This window comes from Natator depressus, chromosome 1 (genome assembly GCF_965152275.1).
Source record: "Natator depressus isolate rNatDep1 chromosome 1, rNatDep2.hap1, whole genome shotgun sequence".
Lineage (NCBI taxonomy): Eukaryota > Metazoa > Chordata > Testudines > Cheloniidae > Natator > Natator depressus.
Window position 1 is genome coordinate 250,608,365 of NC_134234.1, and position 16,955 is coordinate 250,625,319.

The following is a 16,955-nucleotide window of genomic DNA, read 5'->3' on the forward strand; positions in this document are numbered from 1 at the left end:
CACAATACACCTCAACACATTACTGTGGCTCGCTGTTAAAGTGCTCTTTCAAAACCTCCCTGAGCCGGATAGCTCCACACTGAGTTCTTCTCATGGTTTTGTAACTGGGTCTTCAAACTCAGCAGACAGCTGATCCACCTTCACCCCAGCAGCAGCTTTCCCCCATTTGCTTCACAGATCCTATACAGGACACAACAGGCAGCTATAACCATTGAGATGTTTACTCAAAATTGGATCTCACTGAGAAAAACACCAGCATCCCTTCAATCTACCAAAACACATTCAACGGTCATTGTGCACCTGCTGATCCGGTAGTTGAATCTTTCTTTGGTGCCATCAATGGGGCCAGTGTACTTCCGAGCCATGGGAGTAAGGGATAGACTGGATCCCCCCAGAATCACTTCTGGCATTTCAACATCGCCAATAGTAATCCACTGGTCGGGAAAGAAGGTCCCAGCTTGCAGCTTTCTGAACAGTCCTGTGTTCTTAAAGATACAAGCATCAGGCACCTTCCCTGACAAACCAATGTTGAGGTTGATGAAATGTCTCCAGTGATCCACCAATGCTTGCATAACCCTAGAAAAGGACCCCTTTCTGTTGATGTACTCTGTGGCAAGGTGGTCTGGTGCCAAAATAGGGGTGTGTGTTCCCACCGCAGTTTGGGAACCCCATTGTTGCAACTCCATCCATTATGTCCTGCACATTGCCGAGAGCCTCAGTCCTGCATATGATGAGGTGTTCACTCCACACCGGAGTTGAAGGGGTTAACGGAGGTCTGATGAGCCTGCCATACCCGATCCCTGAAAGGAGCAGAGGAGGTGAGTCTTCCCAGCAGCTTAGAGAGGCTGCATAAGAAGCAGCCAATTGGAGCGCGGCTGCATGAAGCGGCCAATCAGGGCCCAATGGACTAGTGCAAAAGGAGCTGCAGTGAAGACCAGGGTCAGTTGCTGTAGGGAGCTCAAGGAGTGAAGACTGTGTTCCTAGCAAGCTGCAGCAAGGGTAGCACCTTAGACAGAGCAGTTGCTGGTAGGGACTGGGGAAGCAAGAGAGAGCTCCTGGCTGGCTGCTGGGACTTGCTGGGTGAATGACCTGAGGAAAGGGCAAAGGAGATGCTGGGGCTGTACGGAAGTGGCCCAGGGAATTGAAGCAGCATTGAATGAAGTTAGAGACGCAGCAGGAGGCTGCTATCTACAGGGTCCCTGGGTTGGAACCCAGAATAGTGGGCGGGCCCGGGTCCCCGCAGTTCGCCACTGGTGGACAGTGATCCCTACCCCCAGAAGGGGGAAACGCAGATGGTGACATGGCTGGAGGGCCAAGTTACGAAGAGGACTCCGCTGTACTTGGACTTAGGTGAGTGTGCGGGAGGAGAAGATAATGGGAAAGGCACCACCAAGAAAAGGTGCCGGCTGGCAGAGCTAAACCCCTCGTGACGGCCAGCAGGAGGAACCGCTGTGGCGAGTGGACACCATCACACAGAAGATGATTAATAGCCCTACACAGTTGCATGCCATCAACCCCCACGGTGGATTTTCCAACTCCAAAATTATTTTCCACTGACGGGTAGCAATCCAGTGTTGCCAGTTTCCACAGTGCAATCACCACTTGCTTCCCCACTGTGAGTGTAGGTCTCGTCCTAGTGTCCCTGCACTGGCGGGCTGGGGCGGGCTCGGCACACAGATCCACGAACGTGGCCTTGCGCATCCAAAAGTTCTGTAACCACTGCTCATCAGCCCAAGGTGACATTTAGGGTGCAATCTAGGGTCTCAATCTCACTAGGAGTCAGTGATGGTTTCTCAGGCCCAGAAGAGGCACTCCTCCACTTGCAGCTGCTCCATGAAGGACACCAACAATCTCGAGTCGCTTCTCGCTATGTCCCAAGCAGTCTGACCTCCAGGAAATCGTCATGTTCTCTGCAGCTCTTCTTGCGGCTCAGCAAATACAGGAGGATCGTGAATGCTGTGCTTGCAACGCTTATGACAGTAGAGTAGGGCTGTGCAAGCGCCGTGCTTCTGTCAGCAATGGTGGACAGTGCCAGGTCCCGTGTGGGATTTTCAAAATAAGCTTGAAAATTATGGGATGGGGTGACACTCTAGGGTGGAGAAAGTTGCATGCTGGGAAGTTGACCCCTTGCTGCCAGTCACCCCTGTGCAATTAATTTCTGCCTCACCATGCATTCCTGAAACTTCCCAAAAGACAGTGCACTGGATGGTAGCGGGTTGCACACTAGGATACCTACCTACGGTGCACAGCACTGTGCATTGAAACAAGCACTTCTGGTAAATGCGGGCAGTGCCCACGCAAGGAGCCAAGTGTGCACATGTACAAACAATATCCTAACTGCAGCAGCTTTATGCTGATGTAACTTTTGATGGAAAAAGTTTGTAGTATAGGCAGATGTCCTAAATTAAACCGACTAGAAGGATTCCTATTAGCATGGCTCTAATGACCTTTTACTTAGCAGTGAGAAGTTTGCCCTGGTAGACTTAATTTTCAAGATGGCTTTTAATCCCAAAGTGGAAAGCATCTTAATCTTCTGGATTCCCTTGTTAGCTTTCCATGATGACTCCATTCGCACTATTTTGAAAAAACAGTCATTCCAAGCATCAGAAAAGTAAAGTCGGAAGAGCCAGCAAGGAAGATTTGTATTGTACTGCCAAGTATAAACCTTGGTTTTCCTTTGGGCAAACTCCAGGTTAGTCTCCAATTTTATTTTTGACTGTTGCCATATTAATACAGCTTTAATGATGGAAGGGGAGGTCATTAGCTTCAAAGGTAAACTTCAAGGCACTTAATGTGTCACCATTTAATGTAAAAATAGCTGCAGTTCAGTAGTTGAGATGCCTTCTATAGAGCCTCCTTCAAAGAAGCTTCCTTTGTGCCTTTCAAATTATGTTCAGATGTATCACAAAATTTAAGGATGTTATGCAAGACTTTAATTAAAAAAAAAAAAAAAGAAAAGGTAGCTTTTCAGGGCAGAGGCCATGTCTTTGTGTGTGCGTTTTTTGAGTGTTGTGTTTTGTTTGTACAGCACTTAACACAATCCAAGACCTCTGAGAACTATAGCTACATAAATATTAAATGACAATATTAATATTTGGTGTGATAAATGTCCTAGTTCGTATAAAAAATATAGTCTGCACATTCTAATAGTAACGTCATTAGGTGCCTAACCTTCATAGATGCTCCTGGGGCACCTTACATAAAAGATTACAACAGGTAAAAATATTTATCTACTGGCAAATCGTAACACTTTGGCATGAGCCATTGATGTGCATATTCTGAAATAAAACATTATTTTAATCTGATTTAAATGGACCTGATTTCATTGCTCTCCAGAGATCAAAAATAAAGGTATTCTACAGAAGCAGAGAGGACCTGTACCACTTCTACCTCTACATGCTGCAGCCTCCAAAAGCCTTATATTCTCTGACTTCAGAGAGCAAGTTGCTTTGCAGGGAAGCTAAATGCTCAGTAAGTTATGCATTAGTTTGTAGCACTTTTTTTTAAGGTCCTAAGTGCAGACCTCTTATTGACTCTCATGCTCATATGCGGTTAGTGACTTTGCACTCGTTCTTGAAAATCACTAGGGAATGATGCTTAAGTACAGGAGTTTGACTGTGTGTTCTCAAGTATTATGCAATTTTCTAAAGTGTTTAATACTTGTAATTCGTTTATCTCTCCTGTTAAAAAATAATTAAAAACCTTTTGGAAACCTCATAGTAGTGGAGAAGCTATCCTGCATTTTATAGGCAGCATCCAGAATTGTCCACTGGTAGCTGTGGCATCACACACAATTGGAATCAGTGATTCGCAGAATGTCTGCACTTCAGGGCTTGTAATAAAACAACAGAAGGTAAGTTTAAAACTTACTTATGCTAATTAACCCTTCACCCAGATTGTTTAAATCGTATTGGAAGCTTTCAACACACATTACAATTGTTAGAAACAATTTCTGTTGGTCTGTTCCAAATATTCAGAGTCTCTATAGAATGTGCTCATTCTATATGCCCCCTAAATCTCTTACCAGTGTTTTGTCATGGTGTTGTCTCAACACAGTTTTGAAGGAATCAAGAGAACTTTTAGGATACATATAGTTAGTGTTATTCATTGAACTTCACTCGATCTACCTATAAGAAATTATTAATAAGGAGAGAGAATGTAAAAGGATGGAAAAGAGAAGACTTGAGTATGAGGAGGAGAGAGAACATGTATTTTTAGGCACATAAAAGCTAAGAAAAAATTGGAAGACATCACAGCAAGCTGGTGTGCTGAAGCAGGCAAAGGTATAACTGGCCATCAACATTAATGCTAAGCCATAAACAATGATTGAGCAGTAATTGGAGAAGGGCATGCTGAGGAGAGTGCTGGCATCATGATTCTCTGACATCAAAAATAGGGGTGGGGCAGTCAGAGTGGAAGAAAATCATTACAATGGAAATTAAGGTTACCAAAAATCCAGTAAATTTTCCACAGTAAAGCTTTTAGATAAGAGACCTCTAGTTGGACATCTCTGAATTTGTCACTAGCTTATAACAATTAACTGCAGTTCTCTCCACTTCCTTTTTGAATACAGCTAGTTACCTACCTCACAAATTAGCATACAGTCAGCTTGCTACAAGACAACAGGCAGGCTTTGCCAAGATCCTCCAAAAATCAGACCATCTTCCAAATCACATGCAGCAAGTGAATTAACTTTTTGTTTTGTTTACATTAACAGTTTTTCTTGATTCAGTGAGAAGGATGTTGTTTAAAGCTCTGCATTTTCAATTTCTCCTCTGAAGTCTTCCCACCTTTTGAAGAAGTGTAGGTGGAGATAAGTCGAGGCAACTCATGTGTAATGATAGCTTTTAAACGTCTAAATAAGTAGAATGAGATCAGGAGTGCCACATTTTCAAGTGACTTCACATATTTTCTATATTCTTGTGGAATGAGATCTGTAGTTTAAATGCAAGAAAATAAAGGCTTAAGAAAATTGGACTGTAGCTAGGAAAAAGTGGAGTAAAATCTCTCAGATCATTTTCTGAAAGGTATACTCCAAGAAGAGGCTACTAGGCAAGCTTAATGGAAGGCTTTCTGGATAGCATAGATATATGCTACAAAGTTTTGTCTTGCAGCCTTTTTCATGTCCTCCCACACTCATTTCAATGCCCACTTGGCCTGGGATACCACTATCTGCTCAGTCTGCTCATGTCCTTTCATCCTTCAAGTCCTTACTTTAAGCATACTTCTCCTAAACTGCCTGTAAATCCCAGCCCTCTCTTCAAGACACATCAACAAAATAGAAGCGAGGAGGAAAGAGAAATGAAAACAAAATGGGAAACTAACGTAGCACCAGCTGTATCCCACTTTCCAGCCTTCATCTGTATGTTGTTTGGGACATACCTTGGTTGCCTACCAAGTACTTGGCACACTTCAAACGCTAGTAAACAAATTATATATATATAGCCATCAGAGAGAGTTTACTGTCAAATTTATAGGAGACATTTGGTTTAACTGAAGAATTGTTCGTGTATTTCCAAGAAGGGTAAGAGAACTTCCTACCTTGCTCTTTTTATCTTAAAATCTTCAAGTGCAATCATCTCTAGATGCAAAGAAGGCTGAGAGAGCACTCGACTAAACAAGCTTCATCTGCGTTCCATACAAAACTAAATTATTATATTTCCAGATTTACCCTTGCTTCTCTACAAGTCACAATGAGGAAAAAAGATTCCTTTGATGTGAAAAAAGCAATATATCACTTCTCTGAAAGAACATTTCTCAGTCTCTCATGTGAAAAAGGATTAACACCTCCAACAAAGGTCCTCTAGATCACAGAACTAAGCAGCAGTACTGAACAGTTTTCCTGAGGAGTGGAAAAACTGTATTTAAGCAAGAGATTTTGAACTGGCAAACAGAAGCTTCTTAATAGCTGAAGATCTAAGATAAAGGATTAAACCTTTCTGAAGTATCTACACTTAAACTACTCTAAAGACAAGGAAGCGAGTTTAAATTCATGAAAGACCATCTTTGTTTTCCTAAATGAACAATGTTCTTTAGTGTCAAAATAGAATCTATTCTCTGCATGGTGAACTATATAAACTTTATTGCAATACCACATATCTGTTAGTGTGGTCTTGTTTTGGGTTTACTTTATTGAATTCTGACTTGATTTGAGCAGCTGCTGTGGACACAATATTTAGCCACATGTAAACTGATAATTATCAAAATATTTTGATGTGGACAAAATAAAGAAATATGCTGCTTATCTGTTCTGTTAAAGAATACTTGTTCTGTATGTGTAAGAGGAGCATGTGAAACAAAATATTATAGCTTTAAGTGGCAATTTGTAGCATTTTCCCGTATGTAACTCTTAATTTGATAGTTCATTGTTTCATAACATTAGGCATTATATCTAATAAACATATCTATTGTTCTAAGACATATTCAGTGTTTGGAGTGGTATTGCACAGAATTTTATTTTAAAAACAGGCTTGATAGCTACTGATATGTAATGTTAGATGAATCTCCAGAGATTTGAGATGAATATCACTTGCTTGGAATTACGAATGGGAGGATTTTTTTTGCCATATTTTTATATTCAAAAGTTAAGTATAAGAAAATGAAATCCCATAGAACTTCCGTTAGAGCTCCTGATTGTTTAAGCTTAACTTGCTGTTTTAAGAACTAAATTACAGCATTTTTTATCTCAAATAGCAAACAGGTAACCTTCTGACCTTTTTCAGTAAATCCCCAACTGAACCTTTGAAATTAGGCTGGTTTCGCATTTTATGGCACAAAATAAAAATCTCTTATTCCGCTATAGTGTATCCTGAACACACATTTTATTAAGCTCTTGACTCATTCAGCCATGTGTATTTTGTAAAGTTCCTATGGTTATTGTTTTACAATAGCTGCTTCCAGAAGCATTGTAAGGGTTTCAATTAATCAGCTCTTTGTGTGCTTCAGACTATGCAAATTTATCGCATCAAGCCATTCAGCAGCTCATGGGAAAGCCGTGTACAAACTGTATTGTCTTCTAGCGCCTCCTCTCATTTAGAGTGATGTTTTTAATAAGCGAGCTAATCAAGTTTACTTATGCATTATTTATCTGTTAATTTTAATTCTGTTCTTCTTTCTATCCTATGTCAAATGGGATGTAGCAAGTGATATGATCGATCTGTAAACGATTCAGCTGTTGAAGAAAGCTAATATGATTTAGCGCTCTTCCCCTCTCCCCCCCCGCCCGAAGTTGTGTGTGTATATATAGTTGTGTAATAAACATGATGGCTAATTAGAGAAATTTGAAGCAAACATACCTGGTACCATATATTGGTTTGCAGATTTGTCTATAAATCTGTTCTCCCCCAAATTACTTTGTAACTATAAAACGGCAATTGTATTTGAAAATAGCCTTCTTATTGGAAGTTTAGCCAGTATGTACTCTGTCACTGGACACATCTAGTACTGAAAACTCCAGAGTGCACCTATTAAGGAATTAAGGTTATTTTTCTAACCACATAAGAGTAAAGGAGCTAAACAAGTTCATCCAGTAGTGGGCTGCTTCTCACCTCTCCAGCAGAAATTAGTAGTAATGCTGCTGCCACTTCTATTCACTTAAGTTAGTTGCTCTCCAATGTGCCACCTGTTGATAGTAATTAGGCTTTTACATATTAGGTTGTTTTGACTTTTTAATTTTTTCATTTGTGAGTGTGTTTTATTTATGGAAAGTATCCGTATGGTGGCTTGTGAACGAGACTTACGCCTACTGCTGGATATTTTTGATTGTTAAACAAGTGTGTTTTAGAGTGGTAAATTCACACCTGCTAGCAAGCAAGGACAGCAACATGTAAGGGACATAAACTCTAGAGCTTTGAGTCTCTGCAGGTGGAAAAGTAAAATCTCTCAATAAAAAAAGTGAAGAGATCAAGGTGTCTTCAAGACCTTGATCTTGCAAAGAGATCCCCATTGTCAGACCCTACTCCATGAACAGAGTGGGATTCCATACAGATTGACATTTATGCCCACATGGATCCCTTTGCAGGGTGGTGCCAATGTGTAGTCAGGAAATTGTCCCATATCTGAACACAGTATGGCACCAGTTGAAGAACAGCTCCTGGTTATCTTCTGTTTGGAAGAAAAGTTGCTTGAAAAGATTTGATTGATTTGGCTGCTGTTTTGCAAAGCACTAGAGTACTTCTCATTAATTGGATTTTTTTTTAAATGCTGTTGGTTCAGTTTATAAAATCTATATTGAAATATTTGGAAAAAGATGGTTTCAGTAATCTCTTTTTTTAAAAGAAATTAATTATAGTATGTGTCAGCTTGACAATAAATTCCTTGCAAAAGTATGTTCCAGAATTAAAAGGGGGTTTTGTTTTTGTTTTTTTAAGTTGAGTGAATAGGCAAAGACCTAGAAAGCATCTGGCAATCTGCCTGCTTACAAATATGAGCCTAACATAAGTCCACGCATTTTTTAAATCAAAAAACAACTTTCACCCCATGTAGAAGAACACATGTAGAATTATTTCCTGAACTATTTATAGATGTTCAGCTCTGTCCCCAATATGAGAACTGAAACATGTGTCGGTGAGGGCAGAATGTGGCCCATAATAGTATGGCATTTTTAAGTAATCAGTCTGACTACATCTCTCACAAGAGATGGGGCATTTAAAGGGGGGGAAGGTAACATTACATGAGACTCTGAGGTATACATTAAAATATATATGTGATGGAGAAAAACGTTTTGAGGTGATGAGCAAAACTATTAGCTCCCTAAGTATGATGAATAGGGAATTCAGGAAAAACTATTTTATTTCCTTTTTAATGCCACAGAGGAAGTTTATACCCTAGTTTTGAGTGTGTGTTCTTTTTCTGTAGATGGGCATGGTAAAAAAAATCAGTAGGTAAAGTGAATTTCAGTTCATACTTGGACAGGGAAAGCTCTTCAAATCCTGAGGTTATTTTATATTCTACATTTTGGGGGCAATGCTCTATTATCCAATTTCAAAGTGATGTTGCTATTGTGATGGATGATTTCATTTTATTTTTCATTGCTGAAAGGCTACACTGAGTAAAGCTAATTTGCCTGTTTGGGTGTGTGGTTGTTGTCCGTCCCGTCCCCCTCCCCCTCTCTCCCCCTACCCCCTCCGGATTTTAACCCTGCAATGTGTGTTTGCTTTTCACCAGTAGATGTTGTGCTGTAAACAATGGGTCAAGAATTCTGTATGAGTTGGGGCATGGAATCTGGGGCTTAAAATATGAACCTGTAAATAGTGTGTTTAATGTCAACATATTTTCTGTATGATGAATTTTGTGCTCTGTGCTTTTCCAAGGTCCTGAGACTATTGTTTTTGAAATTAAATACATCATTAACATTATTAAATTAATGCAATATACAGACCATCAAGATTTTTTAAAAATCGATAAAGTTTCTAGGGATTATTTCCCAGAGATGAAAAAATCTTGTGTGAGATGGTCTTAAAATTTTGGGGTAGGAAAATATCTTCAGTCGTGTTCTGCAAATATAGATGTACACGATCTATAATGTTGTAACTTTTTTAAAAAAAATTAAAATCTGGATTTAGAATTAAGATTTAGAACTTCTTTTTGAAATAGGGACTTTAAAAATGGCCTACTCAGTTTCAGATCATCAGATTCTGTCTAAATATTTTGTTTTAACTTCTAAGCTCATTATGCTCTCTTTGTGTTAACTTGTATTAAAATCTGTCAGCTATGACTGGTCTCATAAGCACAGTCAGCGGACCAGAATAAGTTAATTATTTACTTGTGTCACTAGTGCTCTTCATCTAATGAAATGCACAGCTGTGTTAGATCTGCAGTTGGATGTGTAGATTCCATTGTTATACAAGTCAGCAGAGGGTAGAAGCCGCTATGATGGAGAGCCCTCAGTTCTTTCTGCTGTTCTGCCTTTCTGTGTCGATTTCATGGATCTTTTATCATTTACTTTCACACAAAACAAACAACACAGAGGCTGTCTGCTATGGGAACCGTCTTGGCATATTAAAGGGTTTTCAGAGCCTCAAGTAATTTTAAGTTAGCTAAAATTGAATTTTTGGCTTACAGGTGCCCTTAGTCCACATGCAATGTATGAAAACATTAGAAGTGAAAGGGAATGGGCAAAACTCACAATTTTATATATCCATAAATATTTGGGGGGGGGGGAAATGTGCAGTATGCAGAAGATTTAATAAAAACTCTTATTCTAATCTGCTTTCACCAAATGATCACGTCTTTCTGGGGAAAGGATTGTTGACGATTTGTTGCAAAGAGATAGTGAAAATTAGTCTGTACTAGATTACAAACTAAACATAAAAATACAAAAGCTCCAGTTGTCTTCCCCTTTTCCCCCTCCCCCCTACTTACCATTCTCATTCTATTAACTACTGTCCCATGCACCTATCCCTGTCTTGTTTGGACAGTGGATGAGGAGCTCCCTCCTGAGCAGACGCCAATATCCCTCTGTGAACTGGCTGGTTGGGGGATGCCTTTTTAGGGATGTAACCAGCACCCTCAGTCTTTGCTCAGCCCCCTCCAGCCTAGGACTTTTCCGACCAAAGTGTGCTCTGGCAGTTGCACCAGGCTGATCTCAAATAGATTGCAGATTCTTTCCACTCTGAGGGCTTCTGGAAAAGATTGACTGAAACACTAGACTTGTTTCAAAGGAATAGGGTTTTTAGTGCTTGCATTTTAGCACCTGATTTGAGATGCAACATCAGTCTGTATGCCGTGTAAGGTGGTGGTCTTTTAATCTGTCAAATTAGGTGTGGAAACAACGTTCAGGGTTGGGGAGGAAAGGCGCTTAAAGTATTTTAAACCAATTTGAATGGGTTTCACACTTCTGACTAGCTTTTGGAATTTGTACCTGCTTACCCCCACCTATGATCTTTAAACTATCATGACTGACATTTTTGGAAACTTTTTTTTTAAAAGCACAGAGGGGTCCATATCTGTCTAACAAACTGTTAGGTATCTGGAACTTGATCATGTTTTCCTTGGTTTCAGAAGGTTCCAAGTACACAGTCTTTTGCTCAATAAATAAGTACCAACAGAAAACACATTATTTTGGGTCAGTTTTCTCAAAGGCGTGACTTCAGTCAAAAGGTTTATTCATGCATGTTGGCCAAGATTTAGGAAAAAAAAAAAAAACTAGTGATTTTCGGAGCCCAGCAAGACATCTTAAAGCGGTCTGATTTTCAGAAAGCATGCAGCAGCCACTCTGAAAATTAGGTCCTTTTTAAGGTGTCACAAGTTAAGTGCCCAAAATCTTTAGTCACTTTTGAAAAATGTAACCAATATTTTCTTATCTGAGTGCCTTATTTGAGTGAATGAGCAAATTATTACCACTGAAGTTATTATGTATGGGTATGTTAAGTTCGCTGTTTCTGCTGCAAGGGCACTGTTTTGGATGGTGTGGACTGTCATTGTTATGGAATTTATTCTTGCTAAAAAGTGACCCGTGAGAAAAAGAGAGGGGAGGGGCTGAATAGTAAGAAAGCTTGGTAATATCAGTCCTGATGTTGTCTCGCTTTTTGTGAATTGAAATATTTTCTCTTCTCTAGGGGTGTGTGGGCTGATAGTACCTCAGGAGGACATGCCATTTTGTGATACAGGAATCTGTCCAGATATCATTATGAATCCTCATGGCTTCCCATCGCGTATGACGGTTAGTAATTATGTTTTGATTAAAAAGACACTGTCCCAAAAAAGGAGAGTGAAGTAGATTAACCACAGTGAACAAGGTGTGAAAGTTGGACAACAAGATGCAGCATTGCATTTAAGATGTTCTTCCAGTCTTCATTATGTCCCATGGTGTCTGTCCAGGGATTCTTCAGTGGGCTGCTTTGTATATGTCATAAGATATATCTAAATACGATATATAAAATAAAGGGTGATGTAGTTTCTGGACATCCCACACATGAGGTGCTGTGCCTAAGATTTGTAGGAAAGCAAAACATACAAGTGATTCAGTCATTTGAGAGAGAGAGGATACTATCCTTCCCTTAACACCGTTTTAACATGTGCTGTCCAAGCTATGCATCATCTTTCTTCATTCCAAGGGAAGTTTACCTATCTATTCTTCTGGCCTTTATCAGTGTGCTTCAAAAGAGATCGAGAGAGAGAGAGAAACACAAGGTTAACATTAATAGTTCTGACTGTCACTGATGGGTTGGTAAACTTGGATTTATTCAAATCATTGTAATCCAGTCTAAACACTTATGTACTGGGGACTGTTCACACAGTAAAGTTTAACTGGGTGCTAAAGTGTTTATAGGATTGAGGCCTAATAAAGTATTTGACTAACTGTAAAATAAATGGTTTTCATTGAAGTATTTAACAAAAAGGAATGAAAATAAGATACCCATTTTTAAAGCTCAGATTTTGTGTCTGTTAATGCATGGGGGAAAAATTGATGCATTGGTCAACTTTTGAAAAAGAAACCAAGGAAAACTTCAGATTCCAAATTTGTTTTTGGCAAGAAACTGCTTAAACCATCATGAAATAATAGATCCTGAATTGGAAGCCAGCTTCCTATAAAATATAATCTTACTGCTCCCTTGTTTTATTCTTTCGCTCTTCCTATTCAGTTCACTCTCCCTTCAGTACCATGATGCATCTCTTCTAGCTCATGTGCCTTTTCTTCTCTTGTTAATCTTCAAAATATTTTTCATTGACTTTCAGTGTTTGTTTCTCTAATACATACTTTTTCTTCAGGACATTCATCCTTTTCAGCGAGACTGTGACATTCCAATCTGCCCAGCATAAGGAACAGCTGAGGGGGAGATTGTGACTCATGAGAGCTCCCAATCACAATCTCACGTCTGGTCTCCCTACTGCTCCAGGCAGGATGTAACCTTTGAGTCTATGCCAGGCACAGCATATTTTCCCTAACATGCCAGCATAGCTGTGTCACTGAACGTACTGGGGGCAGAGCCAAGACTCCATCCAGCTGGGTGGGGGAAGTATAAGCTCTCCAGAGCCTACTTCCCCATATGTGGTACTGTCCATGATGAAAGTAGCTGGTACATACACATATGGGAGCGCTTTGCACCCTGTTATGCCCTTCCACTGCCATGCTAGTCAGGCTATCATCTGGCCCTTTATTCAGCCTTTCTCCCTTGTTGGTTTTTACCTTCTATGTTTTCTTTTTTTCTCACCACTTTCTTTCTCTCCTCTACTCTGCTACTGATCTCCGACACTTTAACGTCCTTGGTTCTCTGGTAGTGGGGACTCTATCAGCGGTCCTGTTCACCTTCCAAATGTGATGATGAGGATGAGCCAGGTGACAGTGAATTTGCAAGTCTTGCCCTCCATATGCCAGTGAATTGTCAGTCCTGCATTAAGATGCCAAATTTTAAAACTTGAGGAGGTGTTTCAGAGGTGTAACGTATATCAAGGAAGTACTCTTCCTTTTATAACTTCTCATGTTTTCCATTGCACAGGTGGGAAAATTAATTGAGCTCTTGGCAGGGAAAGCTGGTGTCCTAGATGGCAGATTTCACTATGGAACAGCTTTTGGAGGTAGTAAAGTTAAGGATGTGTGTGAAGATCTCATTCGCCATGGGTATAACTACTTAGGGAAGGACTACGTAACATCTGGCATCACTGGGTAAGAATCTGCTGCAAAATTTTAGGCATTTCAGAGTAGGAGTGAGGAAAGAGCAATTTTTAAGTAATTTTCTTTTTAAAAAAATGGACAGCAATTTTATGTGCTCTTAGAGTATTTATTTGCAATGTCACGTTTACTATAATAGTACTGTAAAATGTGGAATTGGAGGCAGGTGTCTGTTCCTTGGGCTATATCTGTGTGTGCTTTTTTTGCTGATTATACAGTGATTCAATCTTCCATAGTTGTCTGTTCTGTAACTTCCTGCTGTGTTGATAAGACTGTCTTCCGAGACAAGGAGCTCAAAGAACATGAGATAGTTTAGGAACAGGAAAAACCCATATGGCCCAACATGCTTGCCCTTTTAAAAAGGTGTCTTAATCCCACTTTCTTGCTTTTTCACTATTCCTCCAAGTCTCCCCCACCTCCCTCCACTCCTCCAGAAACAAATCAAATGTATTCAATGGAAAGGATAATCAACATATGGAATAAGGTAGTTGGCAAGGCAATTGGAATATAAATGCGTGCAAGAGATACCTAGATATAAGTGCCCTGTTTACTCCTTGATCCCTAAATTAGGTATACATTCTGCATGCATTTCTTTCTATTGATAACATAAGCTATATGAATGATAGAAATAAGTGATGTGAATAATAATATCTTAAATCACAGTCCCACTTCTCTCAGACAGTGAGTCTTAGCTTGCAACTGATAGCACCCGGGTGAAATGCACCCACACAGCCTCACTGAAGTCAGATGGGCTCTGCGCAAGCACAGCAGTCTGCCCCTCTATCATTTGCAGATTCAGAGCCTTGTTCTCCACATGAATGTACAGGAATACACCGTACTGTTATGAGGAAGCACTCCCAAACTATTCTCTAGAACTTTATTCATGACTCCATTGCAGATTGTCCTAAAAGTCCAAATGCATTTTTTTTAAATAATTCATGGCTCCTGGGTTATTTCAAATGGCTTTGCCGCTGTTCCTGTCTAGTAGACTGTTTCATATCTTAGGGTAAAAATGAGCTGACCAAGAAGATTGTGTTTATTGTTTTTATTCCTTTAGAGAACCCTTGGAAGCATATATCTATTTTGGTCCTGTGTATTACCAGAAACTAAAGCATATGGTGTTGGATAAGATGCATGCCAGAGCTCGAGGCCCTAGAGCTGTCCTTACCAGGTATTGTTGAAGAATGTGTGCCGAGTACTTGCTGTGTAATCAGAAATGTGCTAGGTTCACTAAGCAGATAAAAGATTATGGTGGTTTGTCTCTTAGTGTTTAACATATTTGATGTTCCTTGTTTAATATTAATTGGGGAAAAAAACAAAACTCTTGTGAAACCATGGTAGGAGGAAGTTAGTTTGCAGATCCAAAGAGTGCTTCATACAATTCAAGTTGAGGCTTCTACTCTGTTCTTAACTGATTCTGTTGCATCTGGGGAAATGTAGACATTGTGAATCACTGGGTGATGTTTTTAACATAACAGATACGTAGACCTATGGGGTTGTTTAAAAGCATTGCTGTCCCTTTTTGTTTGTCCTCACTGGCATTTAAAGAGCTTTTTTCTTCTTCTGTTTTTGATTTAACTGCAGTGTTCTCACAACACAGAGTGTGAATGGAAGAAAAAAACTTCCTTTGATATTGCAGCAGTCACTGGGATATTTACATAGTGTCACAACATTAATTGTACTAACTTTTGCCCTTTAATATGAAATGAATGGATTGGCTACAATTGAATGTAAACACCCATTGAAATGGTATGCACACATCCCCAAAATACAGCATCTGCAATGCTGTCTTCTTCCCCCTCCCACCCAACCTCAATCCCTGTGGTATGGTCAAGAAAGAGATACACTCCAAGATGGCATTTACCAATCAGTGACCTTTCTGTTCTTATTCAGCATGGTGCTTGTTGGCAATTTCAGCACACCCTGCAATTCATCAGTGTCAGAACTTACAAAGAAACCTATGGTAAGTCTCCATTTTCAGCTGTTTCATTAAAGATCTGATAAAGCTTCCTCAGTTCCCGGGATGCGGTTATCATTGCACTAAATATGAATTCTCTTGTCTGCAGTCATGTTTGCTTTCATCTGGCTTTCCCCTTGAATAAACATGGGCAAGCCTACATTACCCCGCTACATCAGGGGCAAAAAGGGTCAACATTGGTGTCTTTAGTTTCAAGTTTAGGAGTCAGAGGGTGTGCTTGAAAAAGCATGTATGTAATGTGATATGCTTCCAGAGATTTAATACCTCCATCTACACATTCAAGGACTCTGAAATCTTCTGCTTTCATTGGATTTATCTAGCTTCTTGCCCTTGAGGCCAAACAAAGACTCATCCCCTTCAGCTGCAGTCCATATGGCTGCTCATGCTGCCTTCAAGTTGATGGATCCTTTTGGCTTATCAAACCTTATATCACTTAATCACTTTCCTTGGAAGTGACCTCTGGTGGATTACTTTGTCCATCCCTCTGCATCATAGCAGGATTGCTTGCATGATCCCTAAATCCTGTGAGACAGTTGGTTGTCCAATCTAGTCTTGAATATCACTAGTGAAGATGATTCCAAAATCTGTTCTGGAACCCTATTTACCCAACTAGTGTTATCTTGGTACTTATATGCCCTGTCTAAATCTTAGCACCATTACCTTTGATCCGTTCTTGTTAACGAATGACAGCAATTGATCACTGTCCCCTTTATAACCTACCCTCACATACCTGCATAATAGCCCATGTCTGCTTTTATCTGGCTTTCCCCTTGCCTTTGAGGAAGCTAGTGGATTGTTCTATTTAAGCTGCCTCATGACCACCGGTCTTAGAAACTGTTTTTCTCCACTACTTCATCCTTTCTTATTATCATCACCTCCACTAAGAGAATGAGTTCCAGACTTTCGTGTTCGTTTCTTCATCCATTGCATTTTACAGAGGACAAAGTGGACTAACTGTATCTTAAAATGTGACTCTTTTGAATAGTACTCCTATAAATATGACATTTCATTGTGGGGTTCACTGGTTATTGTCTCAATCATTTCCATATCAAATGTGCTTAGTTTTGCTTTGTAAAACTATCTCTTTACAACTGTGGAAAACTCCACCTGGGATCTGAGATTCAAAGCTGGCTTCTTTCCTTTTTGAGCAGATTCAGATTCAGCAGATTAAGTGATGCCCACAGACATCTGTCCAGCCTCATTGCCTTAAACATCAGTTTTTGCTTTTTTACTATTGCTATGCGTTGAGCAGATGTGTTCATTTATCTCCTTGATACCTAGAATTTTTTTCCATGAGCAGTTAGTTAAGGTAGAACCTGTCAATATATATGGGTAGTCTAATATTTATTTCTTCTAATGTGTATT

At 39.8% G+C, this 16,955-nt stretch overlaps 1 protein-coding gene across 1 annotated transcript in view; it reads left to right on the top strand.

The window, feature by feature from the left end:
• POLR3B (RNA polymerase III subunit B) overlaps positions 1-16,955 on the top strand; it is a 123,654-nt gene that overhangs the window by 92,989 nt on the left and 13,710 nt on the right. Inside the window, exons 24-26 of the mRNA XM_074941077.1 lie at positions 11,559-11,662; positions 13,440-13,606; positions 14,670-14,783. Of these exons, the coding sequence (XP_074797178.1) occupies positions 11,559-11,662; positions 13,440-13,606; positions 14,670-14,783 (385 nt within the window). The remainder of the gene's footprint in view (positions 1-11,558; positions 11,663-13,439; positions 13,607-14,669; positions 14,784-16,955) is intronic.